At 36.7% G+C, this 26,456-nt stretch overlaps 1 protein-coding gene across 3 annotated transcripts in view; it reads right to left on the bottom strand.

Annotated features, from left to right (window-relative positions):
* Positions 1–2,278: 2,278 nt before the first annotated feature.
* Positions 2,279–26,456, bottom strand: part of LOC131158799 (protein NTM1-like 9) — a 34,594-nt gene continuing 10,416 nt past the window's right edge. The window contains exons 3-8 of one of the 3 annotated variants that reach the window (XM_058113675.1): positions 4,346–4,669; positions 4,118–4,259; positions 3,858–4,012; positions 3,154–3,600; positions 2,861–3,073; positions 2,279–2,774 (exon numbers count right to left, since the gene is read on the bottom strand). In XM_058113675.1, the coding sequence (XP_057969658.1) occupies positions 2,505–2,774; positions 2,861–3,073; positions 3,154–3,600; positions 3,858–4,012; positions 4,118–4,259; positions 4,346–4,669 (1,551 nt within the window). In that variant the 3' untranslated portion in view covers positions 2,279–2,504. Of the gene's footprint in view, positions 2,775–2,860; positions 3,074–3,153; positions 3,601–3,857; positions 4,260–4,345; positions 4,670–26,456 lie in introns of all 3 variants that reach the window. The other 2 variants (XM_058113674.1, XM_058113676.1) reach the window with 2 other exon arrangements.

The following is a 26,456-nucleotide window of genomic DNA, read 5'->3' as shown; positions in this document are numbered from 1 at the left end:
GATACCAGCACACCATGGGATCAAACTATCTGCTGAATATATAATTTCGCCAGCCTGCTCATGGAGTAGTTGACTTTAATAGAAAGAAAATGAGCGGTCTTCGTCAGTCGGTCCACAATCACCCATATGGCGTTCTACCCATGTAACACCGGTGGTAACCCTGTAACAAAATCAATAGAAATATGATCCCACTTCCACTCAGGGATATGGAGTGGCTGCAACTTTCTTGCTAGTCTCTGATACTAAGCTTTTACCTGCTTGCACGTCAAACACTGCTCCACAAACTTGACTATTTCCCTCTTTATACTGCTCTACCAGAATGATTCGCGAAGGTCCCGATACATCTTAGTGCTTCCAGGATGTACTGTGTAAAGGGATCTATGCACCTCCTCTATAATAGTCCTTTTAATTTCAGCATCTGCAGGTACACACAGCCTAGTACGGAATCTCAAAGTTCCATCTTTTGAAATATTAAACTTCTCCCCCTGTCCGTCCTATATTTTATCCATCAGTTCTTCTAATTCTATATCATTCCTCTAAACTACTTTAATCCTCTCCTACAGGATAGGCTGTAGTACTAGGTTGGCAATAAATGTCTGGTGCTCACCCTCTACCAACTCCACACCAAGTCTCTTTAAATTCATCTGAATCGGATGTTGAATCATCCTTACTGATAGTGTTGCTCCCACTGATTTCCGGCTCAAAGCATCAACCACCACATTTGCTATCCCCGGGTGGTAACTGATAGTGCAATCATAATCCTTAATAAGCTCCAACCATCTCCTCTATCTCATGTTTAATTCTTTCTGCGTGAAGAAATACTTCAGGCTTTTATGGTTTGTAAAAATTTCACACCTACCCTCGCCCATAGAGATAATGTCTCCAAATTTTCAACATGTAGACCATCGCTGCTAACTCTAGATCATGAGTAGGGTAATTCTTTTCATACTCCTTAAGTTGCCGAGAAGCATAAGCAATAACCCTCTCATGCTGCATCAACACACACCTGAGTCTCTTCTGGGACGCGTCACTGTATATAACAAATACATCCTCTCCTAATGGAATAGATAACACTGGTGCAGTAACAAGCTGCTACTTCAACTCCTAGAAGCTCTGTTCACACTCGTCGGTTCATTCAAACTTCACATTTTTCCTGGTGAGTTGTATCAATAGACCCGATAATCTGGAAAAACCATCCACAAAACACCGGTAGTACCCCGCCAGAGTTCTCTATGTACAGACCCAATTATTATTATTATTAAGGCCTGGTTGGCTCTACTATAGATAGGGCTGCAAGCAACCGAATCATTCATGACCTTGACCCCATAAGGCTCATTCATACTCAATTATTACCTAAATGAGCGAATCTCAAGCTTCATTTTCAAGCACATTGTGTAGACAAGCACACATAAGCACAGTCGGGCTAAGCTCATTTTTGACTCACGAACGGTTCAATAATTGACTTGAGTGAACTCATTTATTAGATTGATCAATAAGCTCCATAATGGATTCATTAATAGGGTCATTAAATTGACCCAATCTCAATAGTCCAATACTAATCTAATCACCTAAGGAGAAAGACAAATTCTAACCTAAATGAAATAGGTTGATAAAACTATTATTATTAAGTCATTTACAAAATTCCATTTTGAGTCCAAGCCCGAACCTGAACTTGCAAATGAGTCAAGCTCAAGTCCAAGCCAATGTTTTTAATCTCAAGCCGGCCTCAAGCCCCACTTTCTAAGCTCGAACCTAGCCAAGCCCAAGCCCAAGTGCAAGCGCAAGCACAAGCCCACTTTGCCTAGTCAAGCCCAAGCATGCTAAAACTCAACTTGTTTGCAGCCCTAATTATTGATTGGATTATATTTTATTTATATATATGCCAACTTCCCTTGAGTTGACGCTTGTGTGTACATTTTTTTCCCTTGGACAAGTTTGATGGTTAATAATAATAATAATAATACTATACATACTTACCTGAAAGTTACTAATTCGAAATTATCTTCATCGTCATCAAATATCGAGGAGATATTGGTTTTCTTCTCCAACCTCCCCACCCCAAACCTCTCTGCAATAAGCAGGCGCGCATTTATACGTTTCCATGAACCTAACCTGATTGATCATTGATGCTCTTCATAATATTCGTTCAGAATATTTTTCAAGGTATTGACATTGTATTGCTGGCGGCTCTTTCCCAACAAGTCTAAGCCAAAAAAAACAAAAAACACAACAAAACAAAACGAAAAGAAAAAACCAAAAAACAAAAAACAAAAATACAAAAACAATGCCTCCACACTACACATCCCGTTGTCTTTAGGATTACAAATAACCACCGCCACACTAAGCTATTTAAAAAAATACACACATTCACTAGAATAGTAGTACTGGCCTTGAACAAATAAACAAAATATGAACCCACCCTGCGCGCACACATGCATACTAATACACAGAATTACAACATATAGACCTCTATCAAGTAGCTTTACTGTGATGCAACATCAGAATCAAAGGCATCTCCATGCCCCAATAGCAATTGCGAGCATGGTTACAACCAAAGAAACACCAACTACACAAACTGATGAGAGAGCAAAACCGCGATCAGTAGGAAGCGCCTTTGTAGGAACTGACAAGTCCACCGAGCCACCATCTGATTCACTATCAAAGTGATGCATCCTCAACCTCGGTTTTCTAGTGTGCTCCCTGGCAATTTTCCCTTCCTTGTCAATGTCAAGGAGGTGCCTCTCCTTTTCTGCCTCATTGGTGGTTAGAATATCCTGCTCAAGCCAATATTCGAGTCATAATTTCGTACCTCAATAGAAATCTCAAATTTTCCACATTAGCTTCACCTGATAAACCTTACCTCAGTAACAGTTGACTCTGATTCCTGCTCCTCTTCACAGTGATTTCCATCTCCCACCCTGCCAACTGAGCTAGGCAATTTTTTCTCTGAAAAATGGATTATTCTAGAGGCAACACAATCTTGAGCAGTTGTACCTCCCTGATCAAAATCAAGGAGATACGTCTCTTTTTCTGCATCTTCAGCAACCAGAATTTGTTCCACACCTTCTCCAGCCTGTTTAAGACAATACTTCAGTCAATGTTCATAAATAGAAATTTCAACATAAGCTTCACCAAATAAGTAATTAACATTACCTCAGTAACACTCGACTGTGATTCATGATCCTCTTCCGGGCTATTTGTGTCTCCCAATTTACCAACTGAGCTAGGCAAAAGATCCATCTGCAAACGGATTCTTCTTGGAGCAATGCCCTGTGTAATTAAGTTGTCAGAACTTAGTTGGTGTTGTGGTTGTCGCGTCCTAATCTTGATTCTAGTTTCCCCAACATTATCGCAACTGATGTTTGTCTGAGTTGGAGATCTATCCATATTATTGAACAAACCATGGAGCGCATGAGAATCAGAAAGTGAAGCATCTATTCCAACAAAATCATCACAACAGGCATCCATCTTCCCCCTTTCGATATCTTCTTCAGGCTGCATATGAGCTTGGTAAGATCTAGAAAATATTTGCTCCTGCAACGCATCCTTGTTGTCCACACACTCTCCAAACCAGCTGGAAGCTCCCATCTCAGGATTGTACTGGAAAATAAAGAAAAAAAAAACAAAATAGGAAAACAAAACAAAATAGGTTAATCTTCTAATGAACATATTTTATGTTGGAATACAACTAAGAATGGTCAAATATATCAAAAGCCCTTGGAAGCAGAACAGAAAAACCAAAAGCCCCCATTTTAGAATACATGAGACCCCCAAGGTAATTGTCAGACAGCTCAAATTGGAATTTGGTAAGGTACCAACACAGAGGTTCACAGGCCATGGAAACATTATCCTCTTACCTGGTCTTGGGCCATTTCAGTGTCCATTTCATTGTGTGACCCACTATCCCTAACAGAAGAATTTTCCAATAGTTTGTCAGGCGACCGGCAAACATCACCAAACACTTGGGCCTCACTTCCAACAGCTGAGTTTTTCTGGCTGGACCCTTCTTCACCTGAGCATTCATCATGGTTATTGAAAACCTCATCTAACAATTCTGTAAGCAAAACATCCTGTTCACTGCTGCCATCTTGAAAAAGGAATCCATTATGATTGTTACCAAAGTCACTGGCAAAAGGTGAATCCAAGTATGGTCCTATTTCTGTCTCAATCTGAAACTGCAATGGAGAAAAAACCTTGCAATCTGTTCGACCATAAGTACGCTCATATATGTTGAACTCTTGTCCCAGAAGGGGAGATGCCTATTGTAAAGGACAAAACAAAAGGGCCTAGTCAATGGAAAGGATAGTGAGCAAAACAGAACTGAAATATAAAATCCTATGTGCACCTCTAAAGTTGTTTCTTCTAGTACATAATCTTCCTCATCAGAAGCCATAGAATTATTGCAGCATCCTTCAGCATGTGCTGGAGTAATAGAGGTCATGTTATCAGACTCATCAGCCAGCCACCTTTCAATAAATTCTGATTGCTTTCCAACTGGCATATCAGACGATACAGTTTCCTGAACAAAATCAGATGGTGTGTCATCAGGTGATGACTTGGTTGTGGTTGGAGACAAGCCAGTTGGTTCCACTTCATCATACTTTAAAACATTAGCCTTCACAACATTCTCGTCAGGCTTTCGAAACAAGCGACAGAGAACAAAATCACCCTGTACCTCCATGCAAAGGAACCATCCAAAAGAATTATCATATGGGGATAACATACAGAACTTTAGTACTGAAAATTTTTATTGAATAAAGATGCAAATCTCATGTTAATAGTGAATATAAGGATCCACCCTGCCAATATGGGTGTTTGTGTGATATATACACAGCAAAACCTATGTGTCATGAAAGAGGCAAGCATGGCTTGGGAAGGGGTTTTGCAAATAGTGATTATAAGAATCCACCCTGCCATCATGTGAGTTTGTGTGATATATAACAACAACAACAACAAAACCAAGCCTTAGTCACACTAAGGCTATGTCCAATGAAAGAGGCAAGCATGGCTTGGGGAGGGGTTTTGTTAATAGTGAGTATAAGAATCCACCCTGTCATCATGTGTGCTTGTGTGATATATATACAGAGGAAAAGCTATGTGCAATGAAAGGTTCCACCCTGCCATCATGTGTGTGAGAGAGAGACTGGCATGATGTTTGGTTGGCAGATCTTCATTCCAGACACATACGGACACAAACAATCCTTCACCAGGCATCCATGATGTTTGAATTAAAAATGAAAAATTCTTGGCTCTGAGAAGGGTCAAACACAATGTGGACACACAACCGACACATTTTGACACGGATTGGAATGACTTTGCAAATTTTTCAAATGACCAGATCCTTTTTGCAAAAAAAAAAAAAAAATGTTACAAATAAATGAATAATAAGAGGGGTTAAAGTATTTAAATATTAGAGGGAATTCTCCAGTAAAATGCAACATAGAACTTCCCCACTCTCCAACAACGCATGAAGCTGACACCTCCCATTTGGAAAGGCTGGCACTTGCACTTCTATACTCTTAAGCTTTGAATGTTGATTTTAATGTTATCATTACACTAACTTATTTGCACACTTGCTTGATGCGTTATTGATGAACATCAAGAGGTCATGTATAAGCAAGATCAAAGCATTTGGCATCAACTTATTTTGTAATTCTTCTTCCTACTTTTGCTTTATTTTTCCAAGTAGTATTTCAGCTTTATCAGTTTCCTTTTTTTTCATTTGCTTGACAAGCATATTAGGCTTATAAATATATGATCATGATGCTGCAGAATTTAGAGTAGACAAATAAGAACAAAAGAGATTTACCTCCTTTGTCTCTTCAGACCTGCAAAACTACCAAGCGGAAAGCAACTTCAGCAATGGCCCTCAAATGCCTAAATTACTTATGACACTAATAAATTTTTGTGGAGAGGAGCTTAAAATAGATTGCATATCCCTTTCTTTCGATTCTCCCTTATCTATTTGAAACTTCCTAGCTTTTTTCGGCAACACTCTTGCATTGTGGGAATGCTACGAGTTAATATTCCCATAACTGGGACAATTATCTTTTGATATTTATGTCGATTGTTACTTGGACACACGGTTATTCCAAAATAGCATTTCCCTAATTATCGAGGAGACAGTCCAGGCTTACTTTGTTGACGTATATGTCAAGCCAGGCATCTCTTTGCTGATGGTGGGCTAACCTGGCAGGTTAGATGGCTTTCTGCTGATTCCAGGCTAACCTAGCTAATGTGTTTTGTCGGACAGCTCTTTGTTGATGCCGGACTAACCTAGCCAACGTGTGCTAGACTGAATGGCTCTCTCTCAAAGTCAAGTTGACCTAGATGACGTGCCATTGATCGTTTCATGAAATGGGTATATTCCAAAGGTTATTTAGGTCCTGCCTTGGAAGACTCTCCCCTTTTCAATTGCCAACAACAAAACCAAGAATTAAGTCCTACTGGGTGGGGTCAATTATATGAATCCTTTTTTCCAACTTACACAATTGTGGGCAATTTCCTCCGAAAATTTAATGGCTATCAAATCCTATCTCATTCCAAGTTATTTTAAGTCCACCCCTACCATTCTACTAGGAACAATAACTCAGTTACTCCTTCTGTCACCTATGCCGCAGATGTCCCAACCATCTGAGCTGCCCCTTGCCGTATCTTATCTTCTATAGGTGCTATTCCTAACTTACCACAAACACATTCATTCCTAATTTATCTTTTAACGTCCACCACCCACCTTAGCATTCTCATTTCAACAATTTTTACTTTTCAAAATTTTTCATGTTTCTAAATTTTTTTCATGTTTTATACCAAGTTCTTTTTGTATTTACAGCTTTTTAGGCATCTTGATCCCACCTTCAACCTTCTTTGCTAACCAAAAATTTGTTTCTAGATCCATCTTAAATCTCTTTTGCTATCTTTTTAATAGAGCCAGTTATCCTGCTCCAAAAAGCGTGCGCATCTACACTATCCCCTATTGTCCAATCACCCTCACTAATAATTTTATCTTCGAACTTATTATATTTTTCAACCTTTAGGCTCCACCACCTAGTTCTCTGCCATAGATTTATGTTGTCCTCTCGCTTTCATTTTTTAACACATATCTAACACTAGAACTCTATGTTTTTTGTTCTTTCTCAGTAAAATAACTTTATTTATAGGGCATCATGGGGATGCCAACCTAGAATACAGTCAAACACCCTGCAAGATGTCATACATCATGATCACTCACAACTTGCACACTGTGCCAATTGGAAACAGTTCCAATCAACTGTTTTTTTTTTACTAATCTAAAGCAGCATAATTGAACCTTTGAAGGCTCTCTTGTTCCTTTCGTACTAAGCACAGAAAAAGATGGCAAAGGAGGTGAGAGTCAAAGCATTCCTCTTCTCCTTGCTGGCTCAAGCCTCAAATAACTTTCCAAGCCCAAAAATCCCCTCCCATTAACTTGGTGGTCGGGCTGTGCAATCTGTTGGTACGGTAAATTCAGTGAATTAACCAAATTCACCAAAAAATTTCAATTAACCATATCCCTTAACTGAACCGAACCAAAAGGATACACCCAAACCCTTACCCAACCAAATTTGACACTAATTAATTCAGTTAACCGAAATTATGATGCCCTTCAAATTTCCATATATATTTATATATATAATATGAATAAATATATTATAGTTAAATATAATATAAATAAATATATTATATTTATATATAATATAAATATATAAATATATATTTATAATATATATTTACTTATATACATATATGTTTATAATTTATGTATTAATATATATATATATATTATATATATAATGGGTCAATTAAGAAAAAAATTCTCTTAGACCGAACCAATCACCAAACACTGAAATTTTTCAAAAAACGAACCGAACCGACGAAAATTCAAATCTTAACCAAACCGATTTGACCGAACAACTTCGGCTCAGTCAGTGAATTTGGTTTTCACCGAATACTGCTCAGCCCATGCTGGCAGTGGCCCTCTGCTGTCCAATCAAGGACAGGGCTATGCTCCAAAGGTTTCTAGTCCAGGGGCAATGGAGAAGGATGTAGTCAACTCATTCCGCATCATCCATGCAAAGAAAACACCTATTGGCAAGGGCCAGTCCCCTTTTCTGCAAGCTGTCCAAGAAAACACCTATTGGCAAGGGCCAGTCCCCTTTCTAGTATGCTGCTGTCGCTGTTCCTCTGTTCCATGGGCTGTTATCAGTTGTACTCAGGTTGTGGTTTGCTGATAATGCTATTTTGATGTCGTGTGCTTGTGATTGATTGATTGCTTGCAATCTTGTATCAATTGCTGTTTGGTTTCAATTGGTGCTCAAAGACTCATTTTCTATTCTTGCTTGCATTCATTTCCAATTGCTGCCAACCATAATGCCTGTAGCTGCTGCCAGGTTGGTTGTTTATCAAATGCCTGGAATATTTTGCTGGGGTCTGCCCTGTTCTTTGTGGTTAAGCAATTCCTCCTAGTGTATTGGAAGCTCAGTTCTATAGTCATAGCTGCCTCTTGAAGTTCTGGATTTTGGAAGGTCTAAAGTGCTGTACATTCTGGTCTTTTTTTAGGTCCTGAAAGGGCTGTTTTGTGCTAGGGTGTGCTGTCTGATTTCCTCTCAAGCTCCTTACTGCGATAATCCAGCCATGGGTATTGCTTTTAACTGTAGTAGGGGAAGTTTTGGAGGAAAAGGGCGAGGTTTGGACTGGTCATGGCAGTGATTGTGTTTTAGGACAAGGAACTCGTCATGGCAATTCTCACATTTGCACACATTTGGCAAAGAAAATCATACCGTTGATTGCTATTGGGGTCTCCTTGGGAAACCAACTTGGGCCTTCTACTCAAGCTCCTTCCAACAATAATCCAGCCATCGATATTGCCTTCAGCTGTAGTAGGGGAAGTTTTGGAGGACAAGGGTGAGGTTTGGACTGTGATTGTGGCAATGATATTGTGTTAGAACAAGGAACTCTGTCATGGCAATTCTCGCATTTGCACAAATCGTGGCAAGGAAAATCATATTATTGATTGCTATCAGGATCTCCTTGGAAGACCAACTTGGGCCTACAAGTGTCTTGCGAAAGGAAAATATACTGCTAACGCTTCAAATGCACCTAGCCACTCTACTATGGAGTTGAATACATCATTTACTATGTCCCACGTGGAATTTAATAATCTTTTTAACATGATTCAAAAGCTCAAAACTCGGTCTTAGGGATTTAACAATATTTTTTAACATGATTCAAAAGCTCAAAACTAGGTATTACATCTAGTGCTACTGTCGCCCATTCAGGTACAACCGAGCTTTTTGCCCCTTCATCCTCCTCACTTTCAATTATGTTATAGATTCTAGCGCCACCTCCCCATATGACGAGCAGTCCTAATTTGTTTGAATCTTTGAACCCCACTAATTTACACTCTAAGGTTACTCTTGCTAATGGTTCGATTACACTGGTTTCTAGTACTGGCAATATTCTTTCAACTTCTTCTATTCCTCTTTTGTTTGTGTTATATGTACCTAAATCTCCCTTAAATCTGCTTTCAATTAGCCACTTAATTATCATAATTGTTTTGTGATCTTCTTTCCTTCTCATTGTATTATTAAAAATCTCCAGACGAGAAGAAGATTGGTGGAGAGCTTGAAAAGGATGGTCTGTACTATTTTGATGGTGGTCATAACAAACAACAACAGCAACAACAAGTCTTAACTCTTTAAGTCTACTAGGCGGGGTCAGCTATATAAATCCTCTTTTCACCAATTCACACGATCGAAGTCATTTTTCTTAGCTAGCTTAAGAGCTATTACATCCTTTCTCACTACCTCATTACAAGTTATTTTAGGTTTACCTCTAGCCCTTCTACTACCATTAACAATAACTAAATCACTCCTCTTCATTGAAGCATTACTTGGCCTATGTTTCAGATGTCCAAACCATCTAAATTGCCCCTCTTATCTTACCTTCTACTAGTGCTATGCCTACCTTATTGTGAATATGTTTGTTCACTAATTTATCCTTTAAAGTTGTATCACTTTCCAACCTTAGCATTCGCATTTTGACAACTTTTACTTTTTTGACATGTTTATTAGATGTCCAACATTTTGATCTATATAGCGCGACTAGTCTTATAGTCATCCTATAGAATTTTATTTTTAATTTTAAGTGTATTCTACGATCACAAAGCATGCCTAAAACACTCCTCCATTTTTTATCCAACCTGCTTTAACTCTATGTATTACATCCTCATTGATCACTCTTTCCGCTTGCATGAAAGCTCCAAGGTATCAAAATCTACTAATGCTATTAATTTCTTGATTATCAATTTTATTTCTTCTTTAACCAGGACACTATCGTTCATCCTTTAATCTTTGCCCTTTCTCTACCTCTATCCTCTAGCAAGTTTATATACGTCCCTTTCTCCTTCTTTTGTGTCTAGCCTAATATATAAATTATCATGAGCTCTATGTTCAGCTTCACTGATAGTCTTTTTTGTATCTTTTCTTGCCTCTTTATACTTTTCAAGATTTTCTATGTTCCTACGATTTTATCATGTTTTGTACCAAATTATTTGTCTCTATGACATTTTGGACATATTGATCCTACCACCAACTTTCTCTACTGCTTGAGAATCTTCCTCTAAATTCATTTAAAATCTCTTTTGCTATTTTTTGTATGAGTTAGCCATCCTATTCCACAAACTATTCGAATCTTTCTTATCCCTTATTATCCAATTCCCCTCTTTGATCATTTTATCTTTAAATTTTATTATATTCTCTCCCGTCAAGCTCCGCTGCACAGTCCTCTTATGAAGATTCATTTTGTTCTTTCTCTTCCATTTCCTAGTACATATATCTAACACTAGAACTCTATGTCGTATAGTCAAACTTTCACCTAGTTAATTCTTGTCACACGGCTTCCTCAATTTCTACTCATGGAGTTTCTCTGGATTAGTGACATGCTCGTTTTGGTCATCCATCCCTAAAACTACAAGTTTTTCCCATGTTCAAGTTGTTTATCATTTTGAGTGTTCCACGTGCCAATCGGGAAAGCATATAAGACATACTTTATGTCTAGAGTCAAACCTCGTAGTAAATCATTGTTTTCTCTTATTCATTCAGATATTTGGGGTCTGTGTAGAGTCAAGAATTTGACTGGTTATCAATATTTTACGTTCTTTGTTGATGATTTTTCTCATATAACCAGGATCAATTTCTTAAAAGATAGGTCTGAATTTTTTAATGTATTTACTTAATTCCACCAAGGAATAAAAACTCAATTTGGCATCGGTATTCAAATTGTTCGATCTGATAATACACCTGAATTCACTCAAAATGAGCTCGTCTTTTTGCTTGGCCAAAAGGATTATTAATCAAACATCTTGTATGCATACCCCTCAACAAAATGAAGTAGCTAAATGAAAAAATACACTCTTAATAGATATACCATGGTTTCTACTCCTTTATATGCATGTTTCAAAAACCTTTTGGACAAATGCTCTTCTTACAACCTATTTTCTACTCAACAAAGATTCCCTCAAATGTTCTAGATGAACAAATTCCCTTCTCCATTGTGTAACAGAAGCATCCATGTTCTCTATTGTGTCTTATGTCTCTAAATATACATGTTTTGTTCATGTTCCACATACTAGTCAAGACAAGTTCTCTCCTCATGCAACTAAATGTGTCTATGTTAGGTACTCAAGAACTCGGAAAGGATATAAATGTTATGATCCCCACACTTGTAGGAAACATGTTAGTGTCGATGTCACCTTTCTTAAGGGGGCAACTTATTTCTCTAGTGTTGGGTCCTCTTTGAATGAATCTATATTGATTCTGTCAACGACTTATGGGCTCCCTTCTTGTGTTGACACTTTGTCCCACTTGAGAAATCTTCTACCCCTCTTCCAAATCAATCAATTACTAATCCAAAGAAATAATTGAGAATTTATGAACGACAAAAAGCAAGCTCAAATATCACTGCCACAATGCAAGCACCTCTCTGCATGTCATTGTTTTGACTTTTGGTTCATGGGATCCATCCCAGCGTGACTTGCCCATTGCTTACCAGTAAGGCAGTCACCACAAAGGTACTAGAACATGTGATCAACAATCCTTAGTTGCTTATATACTATGGCTCATTATGTCCCAATCCTCACCTTCCTAGTCCTACACATTCTTTTTCCTTGTCTGTTTTCTCAATTTCTATCCCTTCCTCACATGTTGAAGCACTTGCTCTAGGTGGAAGCATGCAACAAATGTAGAAATGGATGGCTTGACCACTTGAGGGACATGGAACTTGTTAGATCTCGCTCCTAGTAAGGAGTTGGTTAGGTATTGTTGGGTCTACACCATAAAATATCTTCTTCATGGCTCTACGGAAAAACTTAAGGCTCAGTCGACTGCCAAGGGGTACACCCAAACATACAACATTGATTATTTTGAGACATTCTCTCCTATTGCTTGACTAAATTACGCTCATGTATGGATCTCACTTGCTATTAATTTTGATCAGCCCTCATACCAATTGGATGTAATGAATGCCTTTTTGTATGGGGATTTGCAGGAAGAGGTATACATGGAGCACCCTCATAGGAATGTTGCCCAGGGGAGGATGGTAAAGTATGTAGTTTGCATAAGACCGTTTATGGTCTTAAGCAATCTCCTCAAGCTTGGTTTGATAAATTTAGTGCTACTTTGATCATTCAATTTTTTTTTCCCCAAAAAGGAGATAGGTGTGGTACTTCTAGTAGTTTATGTTGATGATACCATCATTATTGGCAGTGACTAAAGTGGGATTGCAGATGCTAAGCAATGGCTTCAAGCAAAATTTCAAATCAAAGACTTGGGTATGTTGTGTTTCTTTCTTGGTATTGAGATTGTACGGTGTAAGAAAGGGTTGAATCTATCTTAGTAAAAATATACGTTGTACTTGCTAAGTGAGATTGGCTTGTTGGGCACTAAACCAATCGATACTCCTAAAGATCCCAAGGCAAAGTTGTCCAAGGATGTTGGACCGGACTTTGATGACAAACGCCAATATAAGCAATTGGTTGCTAAGTCAATCTACTTGCATCATCACTAGCAAAGACTAAAGCGGAATTGCAGATGCTAAGCAATGGCTTCAAGCAAAATTTCAAATCAACAACTTGGGTATGTTGTGTTACTTTCCTGGTATTGAGATTGTACGGTGTAAAAAAAGGGTTGAATCTATCTTAGAAAAAATATATGTTGTACTTGCTAACTGAGACTAGTTTGTTGGGCACTAAAACAATTGATACTCCCAAAGATCCCAAGGCAAAGTTGTCAAGAGATGTTGGACCGGACTTTGATGACAAACGCCAATATAAGCAATTGGTTGCTAAGCCAATCTACTTGATTGTCACTAGGCCTCACATATCATTTATAGTGGGGCTGGTGATTCAATTCATAGAAAATCCCAAGTCACTACATTGGGATGTTGTTTGTAGGATTTCGCATTATCTCAAAGGACCTCTTGGCAAAAGTTTGATATGTAAATCTAATAAAAAATATGAGATCATGGGGTGTTCTAATGCAGATTAAGTTGAATCTATTGATGATCGAAGGTCTACTACTATATGTTGTACATTTATGGGAAGTAATCTTGCTACGCATAGTAAGAAACAAACTACCATAGCAAAATTTAGTGCTGAAGCAAAATACCGAGCTATGGCTCATACTTTGAGTGAGCTTATGTGGTTCAATTCTCTAAAGTCAAAGATGGGATTCTTGATAACGAAGCCAATAGATATGTTTCGTGATAATCAAGTTGTCATTTATATAGCAAGCAAATCCAATGTTCCACAAGAGGACAAAACATATAAAAGTTGAATGTCATTTTGTCAGGGATGTTGTGTCAAAAAAGATTGTGAGGACTCCCTTTGTGAAATTTACAGATCAATTAGGTGATGTTTTTAAGAAGGCTTTGTTTAAGCCCGCCTTGTCTAATGGTTGTTACAAGTTGGGGTAGGTGACATTTATACACCTCTAGGCTCCAACCTAAAGGGGAGTGTTGGAAGAAAACATGTTATTTTAGTAATTAGGGTGTGTTAATGGGGTATTTTTGTACTTAAGACTTTATTATTAATTATATATAAGAGGGCAGACCTAGAGATGTACATAGACTCCAAGAAACCGCAGCCCATTTTTTTCTCTTTTTTCTCTTCTTCTCCTCTTCTCTTCTTTTCTTCTCCATCTCTAACTTTGCAACATGCTTTATTGGAAGTGTGGTGGAAGATTTCAACCGCAATTCTCCAAAACAAATAGATTGTTTAACCAAACAGGGCAGTATTTAAATTCCTCCCCACAAGCTCTCCAAAATGAATCTCCTTTGATTTCCTTCAAGAATCTTGGCAACTAAACAAGTGAAGGAAAGAGGGAATAAATAGATAGGAAGATTTGTCAAGGTGCTCCTAAGAGTGAGTCTGACACCTTTTGACAAAGAAGTTCCTTTTCCAACCTACGAATCTTTTCAAAGTTCTCAAAAATGGGATCCCAAACTCCTTTATCTATGAACTTGGCACCAAGGGAGAGACCGAGGTAACTAATGGGTAAGGTCCCCATCTAACACCCATAAGACCTATAAGGAAAGCCTAACGCCCACCCCCCAAAATGGGTGCTATCTCCAGTAAGAATGCATCAAAGGTTTGAGGATATGGAAGGGATCACCTTCACAAAAATTGGTGGCATCACCTAGGAATAGAAGATGTGAATCTTCAATAAACCTCCCATTTTTGCCCACTCTAAGACCTTTAAAAAACCCTTCTTTGATAGCTTTCTTTATCATAAGGCTTAACACTTCCATCACCAAGATAAACAAAGGGGAACAGGTAATCCCCTTGTCTCAATCCTATAGAGGAGTGAAAGAAGTCAGATGGTCAGCCATTTATGAAAACAAAGAAGCTTGGAGTGTTGATGCATTGTGCAAACCAACTGCGCCAAAGCTCCCCAAAGCCCATTCTCCTTAAGTACAGAAGGAAGCTCCAGTTGATGTGATCAAAAGTTTTCTCCATGTCAAGCTTGCACACTCCCCCCCCCCCCCTCTTCTTTTTTCCCTTTCTTTCGATAGGCATCCATAAATTTGTTTGCAATAAGGGCAGCAAATATAAGACTATCTGCCAGCCATAAAAGCATGCCAGTACTGCCCAATGACTTCTGAAATGGCACTTTTGATCCTTGCCGCTGGGATTTTGGCAAGGATCTTGTAGATGATTTCCACCAAGCTAACTTGGGAAAAAATACTTTACATTGACAGCCCCTACTTTCTTTGTAATTGATGGCTTGAAGGACTTCAAAGGGTCTCTCTAGCCACTTTAGCTAATAGAAAATAGATCTGAAGTTGACTCCATCCACAACTAGTCTCCAGACTTCAAATTCAGAATAGAGGTCTTCGTAAAAATACGAATGTCCTTTATAATTTCCTCTTCCTCAGTCAAGGTCCCCCCCACCCAAAAAAATAGGTCAATGTTGGACAAAGTTTTTAATCTATTGTGTATGTTCACTGTCCAATGAAAGAATCTTTTACTCCAACTGCCCTCCTTAAGCCATAAAGCTCTAGATTTCTGCCTCCATATAATCTCCTCCACATTGATAACCATGATCAATTCCATCTTTAGTAACACTCTTCTGGCCCTCCTTTTGGCAATTAAGATCTTAACATAGCTCTTGCTCATTAAGTTCTTTCACATGAACATTTCCAAAGGTGCTTCTATTAAACATTTTCAGTTTTTTTTTCTTTTTTTTAATAAACAAAGAAATTTTATTAGACTGCAAAATGTACAAGAAGAAAAAAACAAAAAGTAAAAGAGGGAGAATAAAATCCTCCCTTTACATCAAAAGAAAATAATAACAAATTTCCGAATCTAGGACAAAAAAAACAAAGATCAATGCAAGAGAGCCAACTAGTCCCACTGCATGTCTTCCAAAGATGTGGCCAAAAAAAAAACATTTTCAGCTTTTCATTCGACCTGTTCAATTTTGAGGCAAGCACAAAGCTAGCTTTCTCCTTGATATGAATTGAAGACCACTAAAGTTTTAGCTAGGTCCCCGAAACCATCATGCTTGAGCCACATGTTTTCAAAATGAAAAGGAGTTGGCCCCCATTTAATTCCTCTCATGCCAGTGAGAATGGGAAAGTAGATTGAGATGGGCCTAGGAAGGAGGCTTTGAGAAACTTTGTGGCAGTGAATTTCTCAATCCACAGAAATTAAGAACCAGTCAATCCTTGAGAAAGAAGGCGACTCCCTAGATTTGGACCATGTTAAAGTGCCACCCACGAGAGGAAGATTAATGAGGCCATTCACATTGATGAAGTCCAAAAATTCTCTCATGCAATTATTCTTTGAGCTAACCCCACTTCTTTCATAAGGATAAACCACCATATTGAAATCCACTCCAATGATCCAAGCAACATCCCACCGGCTTCTAAACTCTAGGGGATTGTTCCAAACAAAGGATTTCTATAGGGTCCTTCACCTAGGTTTGGCCAAGATGAGGTCTCCTCCACCACCCTTCCTTTTTCTCTCCCTCCACCCCCTCTTCCAATCAAGCACACTGCCAACCCTGGGGAGGGGAGGGTGGAGGTAGGTCTTTCCCTTTTAACTATGTCTGCTCTCTCGAGCAAGAAGATCGTATAAGATCCCTAAGGGATTCAAGCGCTATCTCCACTCCCCTTCAAAGCATACTCATGATATTAAAAGCCAAACATCATTTGCTTGTGTAACAAGGCTTTGGTGGATGGTATCCACTTAACCTTCACTCCTTTCCCAACTCACACCCATTAGCTAGCATATCCTTCGAGGCTTTTATTGCTTTTGTATAGAGGCCTATAATTTTTCAAAAGTACTATTGCACAAGTTTTTGAATTTTAGTCTAGGTTGGATTCATATGCCAAAATTGCATGCTTTAAATTTTTAAGTGCATTGTAATGTTTGTGTGATTTCTACTAGTTTTAAGGTGTGCTTTAGAAATTTGTGAATTGGACATAGGGTAGGTTTTTAACAGACTTTTTAATGTAATTTAGTTTTGATTTATGTTTAGATTGCTCAAGGGTAGGGTGTGGATTTTCAGTTTATGCTTTATTATCTATATGAAATAAGTTTGCATCTAAAAAAGAACTCCAACTTGTTGGATTCATACGCCAAAATTGCATGCTTTAAATTGTTAACTGCATTCTAATGTTTGTGTGATTTCTACTAGTTTTAGGGTGTGCTCTAGAAATTTGTGAATTGGACATAGGGTAGGTTTTTAATATACTTTTTAATGTAATTTAGTTTTGATTTATGTTTAGATTGCTCAAGGGTAGGTTGTGTGGGTTTTTAGCTTATGCTTTATTATCTATGTGAAATAAGTTTGCATCTAAAAAAAGAACTCAAACTTGCACTTCGCCTGTGTAACACAAATTTGAACACATGGTAGGTCCCAAGCCCGGATAAAGGAGCAAGGTTGTGTTACGTAGTTAACAGCCAACGTAAAACTTGTCAAATACTCTTATATCATGAATCCTTATCAAATCCACCCGAGTTAAGGGAATAGACAGGGTCAATACAAAAGGGAGAGGGCTAAGAAGTTAGCAAAAGAAACTAAGATTAGATTAGCAACTTGGAATATAGAGACCCTTACAAGCAAAAGCATGGAAATAGTGGAAACAATGTTTAGAAGGAAAATTAACTTAATTTGTCTTCAAGACACGAAATGGGTAGGGGAAAAGTTAGAGAAATTGAAAAATCAGGATTTAAACTATGATTAAACTGTAAATAGAAGCATAAAAACAGGGTGGGAATCATTGCAGACAAAGACTTAAAAGATAATGTAGTAGATGTTAAAAGAATAGGTATATGATCATTAAAATCAAGATAGCTTTAAGCCTAGAGATAGTAAATGTCATTAGTGTGTATGCCCCCAAAATAGGCTTAGGAGAAAATCTTAAAAGACAATTTTGGAAAGATTTGGATAGTGATTTGCAAGGGATACTAACGTCTGAGAAGACATTCATAGGAGTTGATTTGAATGGAAACATTGGAAAGGATAATATAGGTTATAAAAGGATATAGAATAGATTAAATTGTTGCAAGGATTTTGACACGTGTAGATATAGAATTAAATCGAATTCATTGATCATTACATAGAATTCAATTAAGATTTGTGAAAGTATAATTTCTTAATATTCTTTTCTACTTTGAGAATAAAATGTTTGTTTTTTTATGCTTAATACCTTTAGTTTGATCTATATTTGTTTCTATTTTCATTCTGTGCTTTATTCGAGTAGTTTTTTCTTCGCCAAATTACCTGAAGCCTACTCTTTTTTTAAGCCAATCGTAGATGTTATGCTAGTCATACCTGTGCTCTTTTTTCTCTTAGCATTTGTTTGGCAAACTGCTGCAAGTTTTTGATGAAATCTTTAATTTAATACTATCTTAGAAAAATTCATGATTCATTCGAGAAAAAAATTCTAGTGGAGTAATGTATTAAATGTATTATATGAATAATATCCTTTCAATTAAACAGATATCTCAATGATTCCCATGTTCGTATTTCGAAAGTAAAAGGGATAGAAAATTTATTCCAACTGAATTCTTCCTAAATTTTCTATTTCGCTGAACCAGCTCTTATCAGAATTATATCGGGACAATGAAGAACAACGGATCCCTTTATTTTTATTTGTATTTGTTTTTTTGTTTCCCCCTTCTCAAAGAGAAAGTGGTTCTATTATTAAGTGTATACACACTTTCCATAGGAAACAACATAGAGAGAGCGATTGTCCAACAAGATGCTACATATAATAAGACCTTGCCTTGAGCGAGTCACATATTATGCACTTACCGCCTGTTTTATTATATTATTTTAGAAATTGGATTTATGCTTCATTGACTTATTTCATATCACACAATTTGAGCGTTAACAATGAGGTTTATATGGAAGACATGGATATGGAGATAAAAATGAGGCTAGTGATAAACTTTTAGATTTTGCCATACCTTACGATTTAGTTATATTGAACATTTGCTTTATAAAAAGAGAAGAACACTTAATTACTTTCAAGAAAGTGCATAATAAAAGCCAAATAGATTTTTTCTTAACTAGGAAGGAGAATCGTTTATCTTGTAAGGACTATAAAGTTATTCCAGGTGAAAGTTTGGCTTCACAATAGAGTCCTAGTATTAGATATACGTACTAAAAAATGAAAGAGGGAGAGAGTGACATAAATGAACACAAGAGAACTAGGTGGTGGAGCTTGATGGGTGAAGATAAAGTGACCAAAGAGTGTGATTGAACAATAGGGGGTAAGGTAGAAGCGAGTACTGTTTGGAAGGAGATGGCTAACTCATCCAAAAAGATAGAAAAATATATTTCAATGAGTCTAAATGAAGACATTCGTGTAGTAAAGTAAGTTGGTGGTGGGATCAAGAAGTCCAAAAAGCCATTAATACAAAAAGAAGCTGGTATAAAATTTGGAAAAGTTGTAGAAATATAGAAAATCTTAAGAAGTATAAAGAGGTACAAAAAAAAGAGACTATTAGTGAAGCTATGCATAGAGGTTATGATACTTTATATAACAAACTAGATACAAAAGAAGAATAAAAAGACATTTATAAACTTGCCAAAGCTAAAGAAAGAAAATGCAAGATTTAGGTAATCTAAAATGTATAAAGGGTAAGAATGAAGATGTCTTAACTAAAGAAGAAGACATAAAAGAGAACCAGTGGAGATACTTTGACAAGTTGTTTAATGAAAACCAAAATGAAAGATTGAACTAGTAAATGATAAATGAGGAGAAGATTAAAAATAGGAGATTTATTTGCAAAAATTAGAGTCCTTGAAGTTAGGATGACTTTAAAAAAGATGAAAAGCGGTGCATCTATAGGATCAGATAACATACCAATTGAAGTTTGGAAATATTTAGGGGATAAAGGAAGTATATGGTCAACTAATCTATTCAACATTATTCTAAAAACCAAGAAAATGTTAAGAGGAATGGAGGAAAAGCACATTAATACACTTATACAAAAACAGAAAAGGTGATATTTAAAATTGCAATAACTATCGTGGAATTAAATTATGAGTCATACGATGAAACAACCGAAAAGGGTAATTGAACAAAGAATAAGACTAGAAACAAGTGTTTTAGAGAATCAACTTGACTGTGACATTGCCAATAGAAGCTATTTATCTTTTAAGAAGGATAATGGAAAAGTTTAGGGAAAGAATAGGGACTTGAATATGATTTTTATTGATCTAGAGAAAGCACATGATAGTGTATTTAGGAAAGTTCTTTGGTGAGTCTTAGAAAAGAAAGGGGGGTATGCAATAGATATATTAAGGTCATTAAGGATTTGTATGATAGAGTAATGACTAGCATTAAGACTATAGTACGGGAATCTAGAGATTTTCCAAGTACAATAGGTGCACATCAAGGTTCCATTTTGAGTCCTTATCTTTTTACTTTGGTGATTAATGAACTCACTAGGAATATCCAAAACAAGATCCCTTAGTGTATGTTGTTTGCAATATTATCTTAATTAATGAAAGTAGAAGTGGAGTGGACTCTAAGTTAAAACTTTAGAAAACCACTTTAGAGTCTAAACGTTTTAGGATAAGTAGTAAAAAGATAGAATATATGAAATGTAATTTCAATAACGTAAGGAGTAGTAGAGAGAAGATTAAACTTGATAATCAAGAATTAATAGCATTTATAGATTTTGATATCTTTGATCTATTATGCAAATGGAAGGAGAAATTGAAGAGGATGTAACATATAGAATTAAAGCAAGTTAAGTAAAAGGGAGGAGTGCGTCAAGCATTTTATGTGGCTATAGAATACACTTAAAATTAAAAGGAAAGTTTTATAAGAGGACTATAAGGCTAACTATGCTTTATGGTTCAAAATGTTGGGCAACTAACAAAAAACATGTACAAAATGTTAAAGTTGCCGAAATGCAAATGTAGAGGGAGGATGGGTGGTATAACACTAAAAGATAAATTAAAGAACGAGCATATACGCAATAAACTAGGCATAGCACCGATTGAAGACAAGATAAAGGAGGGGCGATTTAGATGATTTGGGCATTTGAAACACAGGTCTAATAGCGCACTGGTGAGGATGAGTGAGTTTGTTGTTGTTTCTAGCATTAGAATGGGTAGGAGTAGGCCTAAACTAACATGGAATGAGGCAGTAAGGAAGGATTTGATAGCTCTTAATATAATAGATAAAAATGCTCTTGATTGGGTGACTTGGTGAAAAAAAATTCTTGTAGTCGACCCTAGCTAGTGGGACTTAAGACTTCTTCTTGTGGTTGGTGTCTATAAAGGTCTATAAGGATCTCAAGAGAACCATCTTTCATAACTTCTTTACCCTGGATAGCCAACCAGGGGGGTGTGGCTCATCCCATTTTCTACGTAGATGAACTTGGGCAGTGCCCCGATCACATAAATATATAAATACGTATAAAAAACTCATTTTGGCCTATGGGTGTCATGTTTATCCCCATGACTAGGTTGTGCGGTCCGAAAATTGGACTTAACTTGGTTAGCCGACCAAACTAAATCAAATTGTAATATGTCTGTAAGTGCGATTTTCCTATCACATCCTGATCTGGAAGAAGGTGTGCATTCATACTCATACTCAGGACAAATCCACTATCATCCACCAACACTTACACAACAATGTGATTGCACTCATACTCATCTGTAGCTACGGTACCGAGCATCTACAACCTTTGAGCCATCAGGGTTCTTAAAACATACAATTATAATTTTTGCAATAAAAACAATATCCTAATAATCCCATCATTATAAGTAATAATTATAACATCTTAAAAATTCATCCTTGCTCATTTATGCAAAAAAATAAGCTCATGCCACACGATTTGCATGCTAATCATTATTATAATTAAATTCACATACTTAATTTAACTCAGGTATATTTATGAAAATCTAACATAATCAAGCCCACTTACCTTAATCTATTTCTCTAATACGGTTGAAAATGAATTCTTAAAGTGACTTCGGAAAGAATGGAAGGGTGAGAATTTTAAGTATAAAAATTCTCCATCCCCCACTAAATCTTTTTCCTCACTTTTTCTTCAATTCCTTCTTTGAAATTTTCTATGAAAAATGAGAATCTCCTATTTATAGGGAATTGAGGAAAGGGTATTTTTGTAATTTCAAGGATTTCTTAAGGATTAAGAAATGAAATATATAAATAAATAATTAAATAATAAAAGAAGAGAGAGAGGGAGAGAGATAAGGATGGAAGAGAAAGGGAGGGGCAGTTGCAAGTTGTGCATCTCAATCTGATTTTGAGATCAGATTGAGATTGAATCTCAATCTTATAATAATAATAATAATAATAATAATATTATTATTATTATTATATATATATGTTATATTACATTCTTATTAGTAGATATATATACATATATTATTATATTATATTATATTATATTATATAATTAATTAATTAATCAATTTATAATTTAATTTATTTATTTTTTTTAGAATTATTACATTAATCATGTATATATATTTTTGGGGTCTTTACATACACCCCCTTGCTTATTGGTGGTGAGGCCAAGATATTTGATGTCCTCAAGAGGCATTAAGCTCTCTTTCTTCACCACCACGATAACCTTCACTTACATTCTCTCCCTCCTCTCCCTGCACACGATTAGGCTTTTGTGACTAGGGCAGAGACTAGCAAGTAGAAGTGGGATAAGCCTAATTTCCACATCTACACCCCCTTGCTTAGTGGTGGTGAGACCGAGATACTTGATGTCCTCAAAGGCATTAGGCCCTCTTTCTTCAACACCATGATAACCTTCACCAACATCCTCTCCCTGCACACAATGGATGGTGCATAGATTGACTCCCCTTTTCTAGTATTGTTCCTATTAAAAATTTCCAAATTACTGTTGTTTTGATCTATCTATTACGTTTGTCATTTTGCAGCCATGTTTGACCTAACAACTATTTGGAGGACTCTAACCCTCCAAAAGAAGGCCAAGGAGGATGCCAAGGGGATAGAATCCCCACCTATGCTAAGCTTCGACAAAGGGGACAAGGGGAAAACCCCATAAACCAACATGGGGAAGGGGTTTAAGACCCAAAAGAGGGAAAGGAATGTCACCCCTGAACCCGCAACCAAGCTAGCCTCAGAGATGTGAATCATAGAGCCACAAAAGTCCCTCTTGACTTCTGCTCATACCCTCCTTCTCCACACTCCCAGTGTCCAACCATCCATCAACCAAGATCACCTTCTTCCCTGAAATGGGGTTTGAAGACTGAGAGATTTATCATCCTTAACAAGTCTAATAATAAGGAGACCCTAAAAGGGGTGATCCTCCCTAAGCAATGTCGAGTTGCAGGATCAATGCAATATCTACATGTTCTACAACCAAACCATCCACCATCTAATGTTTTTTGACTTCTAATTTCTATCTTCAATCTTTTACATTTCTACATACTTCACACTTGTTCAAATCTTTGCATAACCTGGTTTTGATTTTCACCCTTGGATGTTCTTTATGTCTATCAAATATGGATGTTTGTTATGTGCAAGACATTGTGACATGTACCCCTACTTTCAGGGGCATGACTCTAAGTAAGACCTCTAAAAATCTACCACATTATTTGTATGTATTAAGCTTGAGGAGATGGATTCTTCTATCTCCCCTAGAAGGGGTCTTATCAATTCCTTAGCTAGGTTGTTTTTAGGATAAAAATAGGTGCTTACCACCCTCAACAAAGATAATATGGTTGTATTCCTTGGACATAAAGGACAATGACATGTGAGCATTAGGCTTGAGAATGGCTCTTCTTCAGATTCCAATTTGTATAAGTCAAGTGGTTGCTTAGGCTAAGGATGGTTCTTCACTACTCTTGCATAGGCAGCTAGCATAGGTCCTTTTCGAGAAGATCTTGGCCATTCTCCCTAAGGAAACAGCTTGGTGTCCAGCCATCATTTGATACATCCATTGTCCCTTAACAACGACCCAATTTTAGAGACAATGCACCTCAGCAACAAACAACCAAAGGCCCATCAACTAAACAAAGTTTTTTCTAACAGTCTTCTCCTAAAATTGATGAAATAAGTTTTTTTTTTAAACAGTGTTATTTCTTCCTATCTTATTTGGGATTATGGAATAAGTTCTTTAAATTGCTTAGGGTTTGTTTGGAATCACTATTAAAAAAAACTGATACAAGAGTTAAAGAAATAAAGAACTGAAAACAAGCGACTGGTTTATGTTTCCAAACCTAATTGAACTTTGTTCATTTTTTCCCTTGAATCAAATAACAATTAAAAAATATATGATTAAAACAATAAAAATGAAAGAGAATACAAATTAGAAAAATGTTAAAAATAAAAATTAGAAAATAATTGTAATTATCACTTTATTATTATTTTTTAAAATTTAATTTTTCGTGCTATAAGAACAATCCTTTTTTTATGGAAGCAGAAATTCATTAAGAGAAGAGAGAAGAATTTTCATGGGGCAAAGGATAAAAAATCCTCCTAAAAATTCAAATAAAATTACAATAAAGCCCCCATCCAATCCCTCTGAAAATCTGACTATAACATTCTCTTAAAATAAAAATAAAATAAAATAAAAACTAAAAGTTGACCCTGAAAGAGAGCAAAAATAGTGCATATCCATAAGACCACTCCTTTCTTGGGCCACCCAAAACCACTGTAGCAGACCATCAAGAGAGTAATCAGAATATCAACCATCAACGGTCTAAGAAACCACCAGAGACTCACCGGAAACTAAAAATAGGAGGACCCAAAGTCGCTCAACCACCTGAGAACGGAGAAACAAGTGATCAATGGTTTCATTCAACTCAGAACACATGAGCAGATATTCGGAATAATAGCCTTAAAAGGTCTCCTTAACTGTAACAAATCATCAGTGTATAGCCTATAAAGGACCACGATCCACATGAAAAAGCTCTAATTTTGAAAGGAAACCACAATTTACATCAAAGCTTTCAGGAGATGTCTTACTCTCTTTTTTGTACATTCTTAATCTATCAACGAATTTTTTTGGTTTTTTGCTATCAAAAAAAAATTTTGAATTCGCTTTCGAGATTTTTTTTATCAGTGAAGAGAAACTTGTATTAGTTGGCCATCAAGGGGATGCCACCTCATGGTACAAAAAGTCATCCACTCTATAGTGTTACAAATATAGTGTCACAAACATCAAGGATTACATTCATTCACAATTTTCCCACTATGTTAGTTGCAATAGCAGCAACCCACTACTCTTTGCAAATCTAAAACAGGGTAACTAAATCTTTGAAGGCTCTCTTATTTCTTTCCTTCTAAACACACCAAACAATGGTGAGAGGGATGGGATTCAAACCCTTTCTCTACGAGGGTCAACCTTCTTTTTCAGATGAAATTATTAAAGACAAAAAAGCAAGGACTTAAGGATTTCGTAAGCTATGAGAGGAAAGATTTTGCAGATAATCTTCTATCCAAATCCTCAAATCATCTCTGGCAGGAGAAAAAAGATCCAACACTCAAGAAAACGATCAGATCATCTCATTGAGATTTTTGAAGAAATGGAAAAAGAGAGAAATCCACCCACCCAACCCCCCCCCCCCTCTGGAAGAGTAGAAAGCTTTAATAAGAGAATTGCATAAGCTAGACAATTTAAAAATGCGAAGACTCATCGAAACCTCTCCCACCCAAATATCTTCCCAAAAACACAGTAACAATGACAATCAGACAAGTAAAAAAATAGAATAAATAGGCTACCTAAAAATATGAATTTCTAAGGGCTAGCATGAGAAGCATTGTTGCTTCCTATGGTATCCTACCCATTGCAATACAAATCATACTTGCTTCAAATTACTATGTGCCAAAGGGAGTCAACCTCCAAGGGGAACCATTAAAGTCATTTTCCAACTAAACATATGTTTTTAGACACCACATTCCCAAGGCCCAAGCCACCTTCAAATTTAGGTCTTTCAACCCTATCCCAAGTTCCCAACTAACAAGATGGTCTTTCTCACAGTCTTTTACCCTACCCAGCTTCTGATCACAGAAAGTTCTTCATAATTCTCTCCAAAGTCTTTGTCACCCCAACTAGAATTTTAAAAAGGGAAAGATAATAGATGGGAATGTTAGAAAGAGTAGCATAGAGAAGCGTAATGCATCCTCCTAAAGTTAAGTAAGCCATCTTCCAATCCTCGAGCCTATTGACCACTCTCTTCACCATTGGGTCCAGAAAGTATAGGAATTAGTGTTGCCACCAAGCGGGAGGCCCAAGTATGTCAACGAAGTTACAGATACAAGAACAGTCCTATTGTGCATCTGTGCACAACCATTGAAAAATGATCAAAATGATTTTTTGAATGACTAGTCCTCTTTTAAAAAATTTTAAAAATTATATGGGTATTTTAATTTTAATTATGTCTTAAATTTTACACGGTCATTTTTTT

Source organism: Malania oleifera, chromosome 6, assembly GCF_029873635.1.
Source record: "Malania oleifera isolate guangnan ecotype guangnan chromosome 6, ASM2987363v1, whole genome shotgun sequence".
Taxonomy (NCBI): Eukaryota; Viridiplantae; Streptophyta; class Magnoliopsida; order Santalales; family Ximeniaceae; genus Malania; species Malania oleifera.
The sequence above is the reverse complement of the archived record's forward strand: the minus strand, read 5'-3'. Positions and strand labels throughout refer to the sequence as shown.